The following is a 15239-nucleotide window of genomic DNA, read 5'->3' as shown; positions in this document are numbered from 1 at the left end:
CATAGTCACCCTCATATTTCCCTTGCAGATACAGACTCTTTCTGTTCTGGATACCAGACGTGTGAAACATTTTGCAGTGGAGGAAGAAGACTATTTGATTATTGTGAGTCACACAAACAGTTCCAGTTCCATCCAGGTTTGAATATTCTTCAGTCTTCTTTGGCTTTAATGTGGGTAGTTTGCTTATTTCTGAAAGGATAATGAAAGGAAGTAAATCTATAAGCATGTATTTCTGACATATTATTTTTGTTTCTATTGGAAATTTATAACAGTTAAAATTCCAGACTTGTTTGGATGTATAAATACTCTCTACCTGAGTGTATAATTTACATCTGGTTTGTTTTTATTGCTACTGTTATTTCAGTTTTGAAATGTAGCATGTAAACAAAGAAGTAGCTTCTGAATATAAACCTGTTCCTCTGAAGAGCAGGCACAGCTTCTTGCAGTAGGGTTAATTACCAATTACTTACCAGTGGGCTTCTACTTTAAAGTACAGTCCACCTAAGAATATAGGAATTCAGTTCACCATAAATCTTCCCATTTTTTTTGGCATGTCATTTAGTTTTAGTTCTCTCGGTGCTAATTATGAATATATAAAGAAAAGATTTTTGTATTTCCACAGGTTTTCCAGTGGAATAAAGACATATTTGTTCTGCATCATCAGCTTCCACTTTATGGAGTTGTGGACATAGCCCTGTTTCCTAGAGGAGGCTTTACGTACCTGTTAGTTTCTTTGTCAAATACCAGCCAAAACATTCTCTTGTATCAGTGGTTGAACAACGAGTTTAGGAAGCTTCATCAAGTACCAGCAAAGGAAATAAAACATATGGAGTCCTGGATTTCTGGATCTGATGTCTTTGTAATTATTGCAAAAGGTATTTAGCAGAAAACAAAGAATGAGTTTGCTGAGTATACAATGGCTTGTTTGATAGCAAAGGCCTTTGTGGTAAAGGAGTTTAGAAAGCTATTGGAATCACTGCGGGGGTGACAGTACTCAATAAGCATTTAACCCTAGTAAGTATTTTATGAAAGTAATCTCTACTTTTTCTCTCAGAAAATAAAAGCCTTGTGCTTGTTCTCAAATACTTACAAAACAAATGAAATGCTTTCCCAGTAACAATGGGAAATAATAACTCTATTTAATCTACCTGCTTATCACACTCTTTCTAAGCTTTTCTGAGCTTTGTGCCACACACAGATCACTAGTCAGCAAAGTATACGTGTATTTTATTACAAGGTTGACATTTTATATGTCATTTTGTCTCTATGGCTACTAAAAAGTTTTTGTTGCAGTCCACAGGTTTCTTTGCAATTAGATGTTGTCTAATGTCAGTCTTAATGTTCTTGCATCGAAGTTATGCACCAAATAATAAGGAAAATAATACAATCAGTGTCACTTCATAATTAAAGCTGCCAGACTCTGGCTTTTGAATGGCCACCAGTGTGTGATTTAACTAAAAGGCAGCAAAATAATGTGAGTTTTGTCATTTTGTTCCTTGGTAGACTCTGGAAATTCTTCTGAAATTTTTGTCTGGGAGACAGGGCAGTCTACTTTTAGACACTTCCAATCTCTTCCAGTCCATGATGTAAGAAATATCCATGTCTTCATGCCTCCTTCAGGTTTAGGTAAGACTTAAATGAGATTTTTTTTTTTTCAAATCCTAGTATATAATGCTGGAATTTCAGAAATGCATGTCTTTATTTTTTCATATGTATTTATCAGACCTTAAAAGTCAGTGTAATCAGTGTTCTGCAAAGTGCACTTCTGGCATTAAGACAGTAACTTTTAAATATATGACTAAAAAAATATTCTCTTCCTCTTTGCTCCATGTAGTCCATGTCCTCCTAGCTGGTAAGGATATAACAACACTGTATGCTTGGAACTCTGAAGCGAACCAATTCTCTATAATGCTGGAAGCCCCATATGCAGATCATATCACTTCAGTTACTGCAAGGTCTCTGAACATCAGCAAGAGCTTGATTGCTTTGTCCGTTAACTCCAGCTCACAGATCTATGAACTGACCACTATTTCCAACCAGTCAGATTTTATACCTAGGTAGGCTTTTTTGTTTATATAACTTGTCTGAGACACCTTGCGTTTCTTTTTCTGTGATACTCATTTGTGATAGCGGAGACTGTTATGTTTCGTTGTATGGTGGCCTATTTCATTAGTGCTTGTTGTGGTTTAACCCAGCCGGCAGCTAAACACCACACAGCCGTTCGCTCACCCTCCCCCCTCCCTCCGTGGGATGGGGGAGAGAAACGGGAAAGTGAAGCCTGTGAGTTGAGATAGAGACAGTTTATTAAGACAGGAAAAAAATAACAATAATAATACTGATAATAGTATTAATAATAATAATGTGTACGAAACAAGTGATGCACAATGCAATTGCTCACCACCCGCTGACCGATGCCCAGCCTATCCCCGAACAGCCGGCCCCCCACCCCGACCAGCCACCCCTATATATTGTTTAGCATGACGTCAGATGGTATGGAATACCCCTTTGGCCAGTTTGGGTCAGCTGTCCTGGGTCTGTCCCCTCCCAGCTCCTGCTGCACCCCCAGCCTGCTCGCTGGCAGGACAGAGCGAGAAGCCGAAAAGTCCTTGGCCTGGTGTAAACACTGCTCTGCAACAATTAAAACATCAGCATGTTATCAGCGCTCTTCTCATCCTAATCCAAAACATAGCACCCTACCAGCTACTATGAGCTACTTAACTCTGTCCTAACTGGAACCAGGACACAACATGTCATTCACAAAGAAAAATCTAAGTGTTCGACTCCTGGCAGTCTACCAGCACAGACAGCAAAATCTGGCCTGCTGCGAGACCAGGAGATTGCAGGAGATCTTCTTGTTCACATCGCACATAGTGCATTTTTGGCACACTGCAAGATGTTGCTCAATTCGTGCCTTCAAAGAGGACAGAAAAAAGCTGCATCCAGTTCAGAGGCAGGAACAGCCCTTCTGAGAAGCATGTCCATCCCATCATGCTGACTCCATCCCATGGGAAGGGCAAGAGTCACACACATCAGGCTGAGCCGCAAGCTCTTGAACCATGTTGTGGGCACAGTCGTGGGCATCAGGGAAGAGCCCACAGTCCCCAAACAAGAGGAGAAGCACAGCCAAGTCATTTGAAACCCAACTAGAATTGGACAGCTAAATCAGCTGAAACTGAGGTAAGCGCCAAGGGTGCTTTTCCCCTGCAGTGACATGTGTCTCCCGGCAAATGAGACAGCAAGGACTCCTTGGGCTGTGCCTCCTGCCTTGAACTCGCCCAGCTGCAAGCAGCGCTGTGCGGGAGCTGAACACAAGTTCAGCAGAAGCCCTTTGCTGCTGGCTGGATACCAATGTTTGCACGGAACAGCTCGGACCACTTATGGTAGTGCTGGGCTAGCAGCTGCCCCTGGGACACGGCGTGACCCACAAGCGGCAGCAGAGGCTCTCGGCCTTCTCTGAGGCTCACCAGTGCCTGCCAGGTGTGAAATTGAGTGTCTCCGCTCTGATCCATCCCTTCCTGCTGTGCAGGTTACGGTGTGTCCACACATGGATTTAGAACCTCAGCTTCCCAAGTCTTATGGCGGACAGAGTGAAATATACCCACCAGGTGCTGCCTCCTCTAACCCCTTTATGATATCCTCTATGATGTCAGGGGATGTTGGGGAAGATTTTCTTATTTCAGCATTGTCCTTCGCTGTTAGAGGACCTGAACAGAAAGTAGGAAGTTAACTTTGGCACCAGTGCAATTTGGAGGACCAGGGCTTCGTTTGTGAAGTCAGTGAAATGACTTCCCACCCCTGGGATACCAGCTGGGCTCCAGCGCAGGAAGCAGCCGAGGGTCTGGCAAAGCCCTCCCTGGGGACACTTCTGCAACCAAAGCCCCGTGAGAAGTTTCTGTCCCAGCGCCATCTACATCAATAGCTCAGTAGGAGAGCATACCAGGGCTCGTGCCTTGACAGGGCACACACACGTGCCGGTCTATACCCTCCCACCTGCAGAGATGCCTGGCTGACGTTTGGGCTTTGAGCTGGCAGCTCTCAAAGGAAGTCAAAAGCCACAACTTACCCAGGCCATCTCCCAGAGCTTCAGTCCTGGAACCCATCTGGGAGCCTGGATCACCTTTGCCTTCGGTCCCATCTGTAAACACAAGTGGAGTCCCTCCTGTGAACTACGCCAACATACTCCTTCTGACCAGAGTGACAGAGAATGCGGTTCAAAGAGGGGACTGCTCCACGGCACTCGTCTCTCCCTGCCACTCCAGAGCATCTTGCAAACAGTTGCTGGGTGCCTGCAGTGGCACCGTGCTGGTACAAACTAAGCGTGCGTGGAGCTGCCCGGAGAAGGGCCCTCCCCGTGCCCACCCCAGGTCTCAACTCAAGCGCAAGGTGCCTGCTGGCTCTGCAGCACCTAGATGCTCCTGCCTTCCGCTGACTTACCTGGCAGATTAACCTGAGGCTCGTGGTCCACATCAGGCTGAGGTGTCGAGTAGCCAGAGCCTACGAGAACTGCTGCAATCAAGCACAGAAGAGAAACATTCCCCGTGCATGGTGTGATCTACCTCTTCCTTAGTGACCTGCAGCGACTGGAGGGGGCTCAGGCAAGGATGTGGGACCCAGACACGAGCCAGGATTTCCAAAGCCGCAAAGGGGCCTGCTGAGCTGGAGGCTCCCTCTTGGCCTCTTCCCAAATCCTCTCTCCAGGCTGTGCGCAACACCCCGCAGGGACCACGCCGCCAAAGATGTGGCCCCTCAGGTGTTTCTTACGGGAAGATCTCTGCTGGACACAAAGGAAGACCCCACTGCAGGGGGAGCGTGCAGACCCCGGGAAAAATGATCATCCATGTTTGTCATGGAGAAGCCCCCTGGCCAGTGAGCAGCTGAACCCTTGCTGAGCTAGCTCAACAAACCCTTAACAAACAGCAAGGAAATGAACACGGACAACTTACCACCTGTGGGACCCATACTGGCAGGCTCAGGAGCAGGATTCCATGGAGGCACTTGACCAGTACTGCCTGTGGGCACAAGTGGGATCAGACACAGGTAAGGGGAGCTTCCATTGCCTCTTGGGGCCTGCCTCTTCCTCAGTGACCGGGAGGCACTGGCTGGGGCTCAGGTAATGACATGGCCCAAACAGGAAGAAAAGCCTGGGTTCTTCCCTCTCTGTGGAGAGGGGCAGGGGTGGCATCTCTCCAAGTGAAGAAATATTCAGGGCTCATTTGTGCAAGCCCCCTCAAGGCACAAACGCACTTGGAAGACCCTGAATAAACTATTACAGCCCATTAGCCATCTTCCTTCAAGGAAGCACACTCGCAACGTACCTCGGGGATCCTCCTGAGGCTCCAAACCATGATCCAGCTGAGAAGCTGGATATCGAGAGCCAACATCGTCATCATCTAAAATCAAGCAGAGATGAGAGACGTTGCCATGGCATGCTGTGCTCTCCCTCTTCCCCAGCACCCTGCAGTGACTGAGGGGGCTGAGGCAATGTCACGGGACAAAGATGCAGGTGGAAATTTCCCAAGAGGGGCCAGCGGCCTCAGCCCCACAGGGGCTCAGACCCGGGCTTCTCGGCCCCAGCGCCGCTCCCGGCCCCCCCGGCAGGAAACAACCCCGCAGCAGCCACGGCCCCACCGTGCCACCCTGCGGGGCTGCTGCCTCCTGCCTGCCCCCTGCCCGCGGTGCCCGCCCGGCCCTGCTGCCATCCCGTCCCCGTCCCCTCCATCCATACGCGTGCCGCGCAGCACCATGCTGCCCAGGGTTTGGTGTTGGCCCCGGCCCTGCCCACCCACCTGCTCCCGGTGGTCGCCATGGCGCAGCCTGGGCACCCCGGGCACACAGGGCCACCAGGAGGAGGAAGAGGACGCAGGCAGGGGCCGTGGCTCCCCACACTCGCACCATGCTTCCACCACCGCCGCTGCAGCTGGTGCTGCTGTCAGGACCGGTGCGGAGCAATGCCTGTCAGTCCCAGCAGTCCCCAGATGAGCATCTGCCTTGCCACCCTTTAATGTTGGTGTTGGGTTTTGTTTTTGTTTTGAAACATATGATGCAGGTTATGGTAAACCTTCAGGTAAACCACAGATCAATAGGGAAGAAGTCCCACACGAGGGAAGGCCGTGCTTTTCTTCCAGGCAATGGCGCATGCTTTCATGCTGCATTCGACAAAGAAGCTCTCTCCATTTTGCGCAGTGGCAACAGGCACGACTGCAACACACGCACGTGTAGGCAGCACCTGCAGGTCCCAAACCCTTAACCAATTTTTAGATAGCACCAATTTTTTATGTAGTGGCTTTCCCTTCATCCATAACCCCTTTTTTCCTTTCTTTATATCGGGTGGCTCTCCTCCATTGCTCTCTCGGTCATTTTCCTCCCCAGTGTCTGAGCAGGCACTGGGAATCGTTTCCAGAGGAAGGGTACTGCTGAAGCTACAACATTTACTCTCGGGAAAAAGAGAGTATGTAAAAGAATACATACTTCCTTTCTTTTTTCCTTTTTTTTTTAAAAAAAACATCTCTGAAATCAACGCTGCGGCCTGGCAGCAAATAACTATGGGAGTAATGATGATTCCTCATCCTCACTGTAACGTTGTAGTTAATCTCATAAAGAAGCAATTTCCCCAGGCAGTGGCCATTTGAGATGGGAAGGGGCAGTAAGAGGAAGTTTTCCTTAGACTAGCTCTTCCCCCAGAACACCTCGCCATCCAGCAACAAATTCAGTTCACCTGCTCCGCCTGATCAGTCAAACGCGCGTCCGACTCCAGCAGTGGTTCTGACGTGGTTCGAGAATCACCTATCCACAGAATATCTCGGGTTTGTACACTCAAATAACGCAGTCTTTTCCAAATAAGGCCCAGAGCTCACACTCCGAGTGCAGCCTAACAGCACCAGAGGGCCGGTAGGCTAAACATTCCCATCCTGGCAACAGTACCGACCCGGGCAACAGTAAGCATCCCTTCTGCACTTTCCTCGTGAACATCAGCATAAGGAAACAGAGACCTCCTCGATCCAAGGTTTAAGAAACAAACACAACGGTCACCCAAGCAGGTTGTTTCCAGCAAACTAACGGAGAAATTAAGGTGACAACCGGGTGCATCCAGAGTTAGTCAGATCCTGAGGGCAGCTCCTTTGGGAAACGGAGGAGCAGCGCGCCAGATGACGGCTACCTTACAGCACACCCCTCAGAGGCACTGCTACGAAAGGAAGGCAGAAGGTTGGAACTCAATAACTCGCAAGGCGCCCGTTAAGGGGGAAGCTTTAATTTCCTCAGCAGAACCTCCTCCCTGAAGGCCGCCCAGGGACTCTTTGCTTCCCTCGGGAGACGGCAGGGACGGGGCAGGGCGGTGGGACGGACGGCCCAAAAGGCCTGAGGAAGGGCTGAGGAGCGGGAGGGAAGGGCAGGGCGAGGGCAAGGGCAAGGGCGGCCCTGGGCCTGACAGGGCACCTTGGGCCTAAGCCCGGGCAGCAGCTCCCCGTCTCACAGGGCCCGGGGGGGGCTGCCTGTAACAGGAGATGCGGGCAGGTAAATTTTACAAGCACTGCATCACAAATACCCTGCAACACCTGAACTACTCACTGGGACAGCCTCCTTCCTCGCCTCCTGAAAGCTCCAGCTGGCAAACCAAGGACAAAATGAAAGGCGGATGTGGAGGACCTCGTAAGATACTATTTTGTTCCCTGTGTGCCCACTGCTGGTGACACGTAATGCCTCCTGTTCCCAAACCACATCGGCACGTTACATCTTTACTACATGCTGAAAGGAACTCAGCAACTTGAACACAACTTAGAATTCCCCATCCCGGCAGCAGGCTGTACAGCTGAAGCTGCTTTAGCCAATAAAGTGTGTCATGCTGCCCCTCAAAGGTTTCTTCCTGGGAACGTCTGCTGTGACACTCCTGACGTATTACTTCTCGGAATGGCAGAACTGCGCTGGGTAGGCCCCACAGCAAGACTCGTATTTCTGTCCTTCCCTTTCAGGAAAGGATCTCCCACCTTGAATTTACTAATTTTCATGATGGTGATACACAAATTGAAGTTTTGAAAAACTGAATGTTGATTAACAGATTTCTAGCACAGCCTGTGCATCAAAATTCATTTCTCTCCATTCAGGTAATCTTAGTTTCTGAGTTACAGTTACAGTCAATTTTTTTTTTTTTTTGTGCTCAGAAAAACGAGGGGACTGGTTGTCCCAAGTCAGCCAGGGAACTGATCTTTGGTCGATGCACCAAGCAACTCAGCTCTCTTGGGGAAACTTAAATAGAACAGACAGATCTCCAGACGGATAAAAAAAATAAATCAAGTGATAAAAACCCAACCGACACATCTGATACCCCAGCTTATTGAACAGCACAAGGGTTTAATCTACAGGCTCTGTCCAAAGCAGCAAGAAGTGACAGATTTAATCCAAACCAGTTGCCCGCTCTCACTCTCTGATCTGGAGACGTTATTGGACAGGCATGCGTAGCAGTAACACTTGTAAACGCTGGGTTACTGCACCACAACCCCAAATCCCTCACGGGCCCACTAAGATACTTTTACTGATTGATCCACAATAAACACTCCCAAAAAGATTCTCAACAAGTTAAACCCCGTTTAGAAAGAATCTGAGGAACCTGTCACTGCAGCAACAAAGGGCTGCAATTGTATGCAAAATCTCCAACACCCTCCTTAGCACCCTGCTAGCTCAAGGACCGTGTGGGGCTTCCGTGCCCTGAACGAGTCCACCCTGGCCGCATAATGCAGATGTAATGTTCGAGAAAGCACAAACCGTTAGCGAAACTTATCAGATCCACAGCAAAAAGAAAAGGAAGTCCACAAAGGAAGGACTTTTGACCTCAGCATGCAACCCCAGTTACAAATAACTTCCTATCTACCAGCGGGCCGCGTTCCCCTGGCACTCAGTCACTCCGCAGCACGGCAGCCACCTTTGTTCTAAGGATGGCAAATTCTAGTTAGAAACGCTCTGTAGAAGAGTGATGTTGTCCCCTTTTAACATGAGCCGGCCTGCAGCACAGAGAAGGGAAAGAGGGGATTAGAGAGAGCCCAGAACCTGAGAATAATCTCGCGTTTTCAGAAAGTATTTCCTGTGGTTGAGCAGGGTTTTGCCCATCACGGTTGGTACCTCTCAGTGCTGCTACCTAGAAGGCTCACCCAGGCAGGTTTCAGACCGCGCGTCGCTCGGGTTGCACAGACACACGACACACCCAGCTGTTTCCTTGATTTTGTCTTGGAGTGAATCTCCTCTGCGTCGTCCAGCACCAAATTCATGTACTCGTCAAAGCCCTAGAAATCAGCAACAGTGGCAATTAGTTCAGCAACAACACAAACCATCGTCAGCTTTGCTGACCCAGGCTGGACAATGAAGACTAATTGTTAGCGATTTTTTTTTTCCCTTGTGCTAGCTTCTCTTGACAAGAAAAAATAGGATTGTGAATGAGGGAAAACAAACTAACGACGTAACGCGGGGTCGTGCTGATACTCACGATGATGCAGCCTTCTATCCACATGTTCACTTGCTCGGAAAGCCACACCTGGATCCTCGACCTCTGCAGAATGAAGGAGGAGAGTAAATAGGCACACAAACACCGCGAGTAGTTCTGTTCTCTCTCATGTGTTCAGAAATACCCGCTAACCATAGCCGCTAGAGCTCCCAAACACTCCAAGGAGCAACTCTCAGGGGCACTTTCAATTAACAGTCTGACATTTTAGAGTGTTATAGGACCGGGTGAATACTACACGTTTGCTGAAGAACACGTTTCCAGTCACAAGGGAACACTCCTGCACGCCCGGCTGCACGATCCCACTCCCGTTAACACGAGGGGGCAACGCCGCGCTGCGCAGCAGCTCCTTGTACCCACCAGCACGCCGCACAGCTCTCCATTCCCCACAAACCTGCCCCGAGCAACCGGTGAGAGCCGAAAACTCAGCGAGGGGGATCCCCGGACCCTCCCCGCTCCCCCCACCCCTCCCCCAAATCCCCATCCCCATCCCCTCCCCGTCCTCTCCCTGCGCTACTCACGCTCTGCAGGTAGCAGAAGATGAGGTTCTGCGGCGCTGCGTGAAGGGCTCAGCACGGGGACAAGAGCTCCAGGCCCGGAACAAGGCCTCAAGGCCCGGGCCGAGACCCCTGAGGCCCGGGCCGCCCCCCACCCGCTCCCCCGTCGCCCCCCGGCCGCAGGAAGGCTACGATGGGCTGCACCATCACCGTCTGCACCTTCTGGCCCTGCCCGCGCTACGCCGCGGCTACCGCCGCCTCGCTGCTCCCGCCGCCCCTGCTCTGCCGCCGCCGGAAGCCGCTGAGGCCGGGCGGGAGCGCGCAAGGGACGCTGGGATTCTGGCGGACCGCGGGGGGCCGCTCTAGCAGGCCGGGAGGACCGCGTCTCTATGGTCGCAGGCAGGTGGTCTCCCAGACACCATAAAGACACATGTAGCCAGTGTCCAAGACCACATACAAACCGTCTGTGCTACGAATGCTGCCCTGGATGCCACACAGCTGGCGGATCTTGTTGGCCAGAGCTTTGTGGCTACCTCCACATACAGATTTAGTTTGGGATCCTCTCCTCAGATCGCTTCAGGGTAGGTACCTGACAGCTTTGGCCAATGTTCTCGGGTACGTAACCTGAAGGGGTCTGCGGACCGAATCCACAAGCCCCTCTCTCTCTGGAAGAGGCCCAAAAATTTCACCAAGTATGCCTGGGAGGAGGAATGGGTAGCTACTGGGCATGCACGTCCTTCCCAATTTGGCCAGACTGCAGGTAGATACCCCATCTGGGTATGGTCTTTCCAGAACTTCCGCGTGTAACACAGAATTTTTCATGAGTACAATGTGGTGGAGGCAAAGGTAGCTACCGCGCATGTAGCAACCTCCAAATTAGCCAAAATTCTCTGTTACACTTCCTAGAGGGATCCGAGTTTAGTATCCACAAAGAAAAAAATCTCTCTTGGAGGAAGGCAAATCTTTTTTTCTAGAAGCATGCCGAGGTGCGAAGGCAAGGGTAGCTACCAGGCATACACTTCCCTCTAAACTTGTCCAAACTTGTGGTGTCCGTACCCTGAAGGGCTTTGCAGCTGATACCCAGAGCTAAATGTTTCTCAGGCAGAATGCCAAACATTTGCAGAAGCTTCCCTGGAGGAGGCAATGGTAGCTAGCAGGCATGCAGCTACCTCCAAAGTAGGGCCAAAATTGGGAGGGTCTTAACGTGGAGGGGTGTTCAGCTGGTAGTGACAAGCAGTTCTGTATTTGGAGCTAGCCCAGAAGTTTTGCAAAACAAGATCAGCGAAGGGAAGTGAAGGTACCCAGGCAGCTACCTCCCTCAAAAACTGGCCAAAGCTGTCAGGTACCTACCCTGAAGCGATCTGAGTATGCATGGTTTACCTCCAAATGCATGGTTTACCAAAACTTAGCAGTGAACAAGAACTACAGTTTCAGCTTCATTTGAAAAAAATCAAAATTATCAGCAATATACTGGGGTGAGGAAGGTGGGGAAGAGTTATTTTTTAATCCATGATTTTACAAAGGCTTCTGCTGAACTCTATGCTTTGCAATTCATACGGAACAAATTATGTTCCAATACAAATTTGTGTAGCAAAACCAGGAATTTAGTACACAAATTGAGTTGGTATTTAATAAAATAAAATACTGTGACCTATAATATCTTTTTGGTTATTTGAATAAATTTGTTCTGCATTCTCTAAATCTTTTCTGATGTTGTATTTACTATATTACATCATTTTTAAAAAAGTAATAATGATTTTCAAAGCTGAGTTTATGTCAGTAGAGTAAAAACTACTTTTGGCAGGCTGTGCAAGGTAAATCTTAGTACAAATAATGTAACAAGGAAGAATACACACCAGCTAAATAATTGATGGTATGATTGTGAAACCTCTCGTGTTCCACAGGAGTAATCCTATAGTTTTAGAATGCTCTCTAGTAGAAGTAATAGAATTCAAGTAATCCTAAACTTTGTAATCTTGCCCTGAAGGATCATGTTTTCAGTATTACTTACTAGAAGCATGTACCGTGGGAAGATATTTGCGAAGTCTATGACAAGGTAACAGCTGAAGCTAAAAGGTCAACAAATTCCTCAGTTTAGTATGGATGATGCCTGCATTTGCAGACAGTGTAATTGTCTAGGAGTTTACAAAGGTTATGCAACTGTTCACTTTCAGGCTTGAAGGCTTGTATTTTTCTGAGCAGTTCCACATAAAAAAAAAATAATAAAAAAAAAATATCTTGCAGATTAATAGAGTCAGCTTTTGAGATGCGGAGGATTTTAAGTCCTGATTTTTATTGCAATGTATTTTTCATCTTTGCTTCTTATGGTAATCATTTTTTGCACTAACATCACCACAGAGATCACCGTGTAGGAAAAACTTTGTTCCTGAAAGTCTGTTATGCATTTACTTATTAATAAAAAAACATAGAGATCTTGAATGACCGTGTTCACAGTAATAAAAGTTCAGTTTGTAGCAGTGTGAAGTTCTGCAGTAAAATTATTTTACTGTGTGACTTTCTTGATGGAAATAATGAAACACTTTTTAAGTACGTTGTAAAATTTTTCATCGAGGTAATGGTTGGCCCTGATTTTTTGCACTGAGTTTCATTGCTAACCTATTCCCTCAGTGATGTTCAGTGGAGCTAGGTGAATGTTTCATTGCAAGTAATTAAAGTCAGCTGATATTGTCATCCCACCAATCTCATAATTCTGAGAGACACTGTTAGTGTTCTTGTCTGTATTTGCAACTTATGTCGTGTCTGTTCTTTAATTGTCTGAAAGCAGTTTTATTTCTAATCCCCAGTGTAGAATTAACCCTTATCCAGACAGAATTTATTGTAAGAAGAAAGAAAGTCCTGAATTCTTTCTGAAGCTTTGATAATTTTAGTTGTCTGATGACTAGTTTGTTCTCTGTTCAGTAGAAGATAAATGTTATCTGAGTGCATACATATAAGACTTAAAATCCATACTGGATCTGAAGTGTTTTCTGATTACAAATTTGACATACACTTTAAAAAATATGTTTCAGTAATTTTCAGAAATTTTCATAAATTTACAAAATCTTCTGACCATTTCTGACTGCACTTTCATTAACTGTTACAAGTAATGAGGATGAGTTCTTGCTAACACAGCTTAGCTTAAATATAATTGATATGCAGTATGTTCTGTACAATCCATCCAATTGACATTGACAGATTAACCTGAAAAACACAGTACTTGGAAGCATAATTTTATGCAAAGTGACAATTTATTTAAATGTAATTACACAAATATTATTTGTATTGTTTGTACAGAGATTTAAAATTAAAATTATAAAATTGTGACTGCAAGTTAAAAGAAACTTGCTGAAAGAACTGGTTCCATTAAAGATCCATGCCACAATACTTTCTGGTCTTTATGTTCTCTTGGTTTGTTCATTAATTGCTCAGAATCTCATGGCAGAAATTTGCTCCATTCCACATCCAAGTGCTTAGTTCTGATCCCCACTGTACACAATATGAGCTTCTGCATAACATAGCATCTGTTTGCAGTTTGTTGTGCCAAAGCCTCTTAAAAATGCATATTTAAGAGTATCAATACCTGATGACCTCACTGGAACTTAAAAATGTGTATTACATCATGTAATTGATCTATGATGTAAGAAAGATAAACCACCTTAGTGTAAGTTGTCTTATCTTAAGAGAAAAGAAAACCAGACATTGTGCATAAACAAATAAAAATAAATATCTGTCTGTGCAAAGGTTACGATCACATTAAAATGTGCCACAGTGATTCTGTATGACAGGAGAATGTGAAAGAATCAGGAGATAAGAGAAGCAGTCAAAAGAATCTCATGTAAATATGTAAATATTTAAGAACATTTCATGGTCCATAAAATGTCAAAAATGGTCTATGAGATGACCACAAACATCCAGGTCTTCACCTTTCATGCCAGTTCATTTATATTTCTAAAGAGAATCACCAGATTTAAAAAAAAAAAAAAAAGTGGAAATAAAAGAAGTATTGGACTGTCAACCCTCAAGCTATTTTTTGTTGGTTAGATATGAAAACAGTTGTGTTTTTTTTTAAATATTTTTTTGCCTTAAAAGCTACTTATTCCTCCATTTGGAAAACATTGATGTATGTTTTTTGGAATATCATTAGATGAAAATTACGAAAACAGAATTGAATCCAGAAGATAATTATGCTATCTAACTTGATTATGGCTGAGACCTGTGCTTGTTTTTGTCTCATTTCTGAAGTTTACAAGAAAATCACAGTACCTGAAGGATTTGCAGAAACACTTCCCGAAAGGTTGACTGCATTGGAAAGGCCAACAGAGGTTGTTTTACATGTTTTAGATACACAATTTATTTTTAATTATTCCTTTTTTTTTTTTTTTTCCTCTATAGGGATGCCCTCTGATTCTTTATTAGTTTATTTGCTTTTATTGCTACTCATTCATTTCACATCTGGAGAAACAGAAGTGAAATTCAGTGGACAAACAGAATTTGTAGTTAATGAAACAAGTACAACCGTTATACGCCTTGTAATCGAGAGAACAGGGAAGCCTGCTAACGTCACAGCGATTGTGTCGGTAAGAAACCATGCCAGTTGTATCGTCACTGAATATTAATGTATTTTTGAAGCTTTGAATGTTGCTTATGCTTGTACCAAGACAACAAAAAGGAATGTGGTACTTCACTGGGACAGTGCTTCAATTTGAGGGAAGGAATTGTCCCGCTCTGCGCTGCACTGGTGCAGCCTCACCATGAGCACTGTGTACAGTTTTGGGTGATACAAAATACAAAGGACATGAACTATTAGAGAGCATTCAAAGGAGGGCAACAAAGATGGTGAAGGGTCTCGAGGGCAAGACGTACGAGGAGCAGCTGAGGTCCCTGGTTTTGTTGAGCCCAGAGCAGAGCAGGCCGAGGGCAGGCCTCATGGCGGCCTGCAGCTCCCTCACGAGGGGAGCGGAGGGGCAGGCGCTGAGCTCTGCTCTCTGGGGACAGCGACAGGACCCGAGGGGACGGCATGGAGCTGGGGTAGGGGAGGGTCAGGCTGGGTGTTAGGGAAAGGTTCTGCACCCAGAGGTGGTCGGGCACTGGGACAGGCTCCCCAGGGACGTGGTCACGGCACTGAGCCTGATGAAGTTCAACGTGTGTAGACAATGCTCTCAGACACATGGTGTAGTTTTTGGGTGGTCCTATGTGAAGCCAGGAGTTGGACTTGGTGATCCTCGTGGCCCCCTTCCAACTCAGGATATTCCGTG

The 15239-nt window shown here is 46.7% G+C and overlaps 2 protein-coding genes across 3 annotated transcripts in view; one reads left to right on the top strand and one right to left on the bottom strand.

Moving 5' to 3' along the window:
* Window positions 1–15239, top strand: part of LOC125180597 (adhesion G-protein coupled receptor V1) — a 248473-nt gene that overhangs the window by 77504 nt on the left and 155730 nt on the right. The window contains 1 exon segment of the mRNA XM_066985287.1: window positions 29–136. Within this exon segment, the coding sequence (XP_066841388.1) occupies window positions 29–136 (108 nt within the window).
* Window positions 2286–11423, bottom strand: LOC136787901 (uncharacterized). Of its 2 annotated transcripts, none has more exons than XM_066985312.1 (9): window positions 10204–11423; window positions 9473–9535; window positions 9128–9272; window positions 5316–5390; window positions 4944–5009; window positions 4435–4506; window positions 4064–4135; window positions 3603–3704; window positions 2286–2628 (listed from the first exon to the last, which is right to left on the bottom strand). In XM_066985312.1, the coding sequence occupies exons 2-9, from the start codon at window positions 9494–9496 to the stop codon at window positions 2462–2464; spliced, it is 723 nt and encodes a 240-aa protein (XP_066841413.1). In that variant the 5' UTR covers window positions 9497–9535; window positions 10204–11423; the 3' UTR covers window positions 2286–2461. The 2 variants fall into 2 exon arrangements, with proteins under 2 accessions (XP_066841413.1, XP_066841412.1); XM_066985311.1 differs by having other exon boundaries at window positions 10009–11417.

The sequence above is a fragment of the Anser cygnoides genome, chromosome 31 (assembly GCF_040182565.1).
Source record: "Anser cygnoides isolate HZ-2024a breed goose chromosome 31, Taihu_goose_T2T_genome, whole genome shotgun sequence".
Lineage (NCBI taxonomy): Eukaryota > Metazoa > Chordata > Aves > Anseriformes > Anatidae > Anser > Anser cygnoides.
The sequence above is the reverse complement of the archived record's forward strand: the minus strand, read 5'-3'. Positions and strand labels throughout refer to the sequence as shown.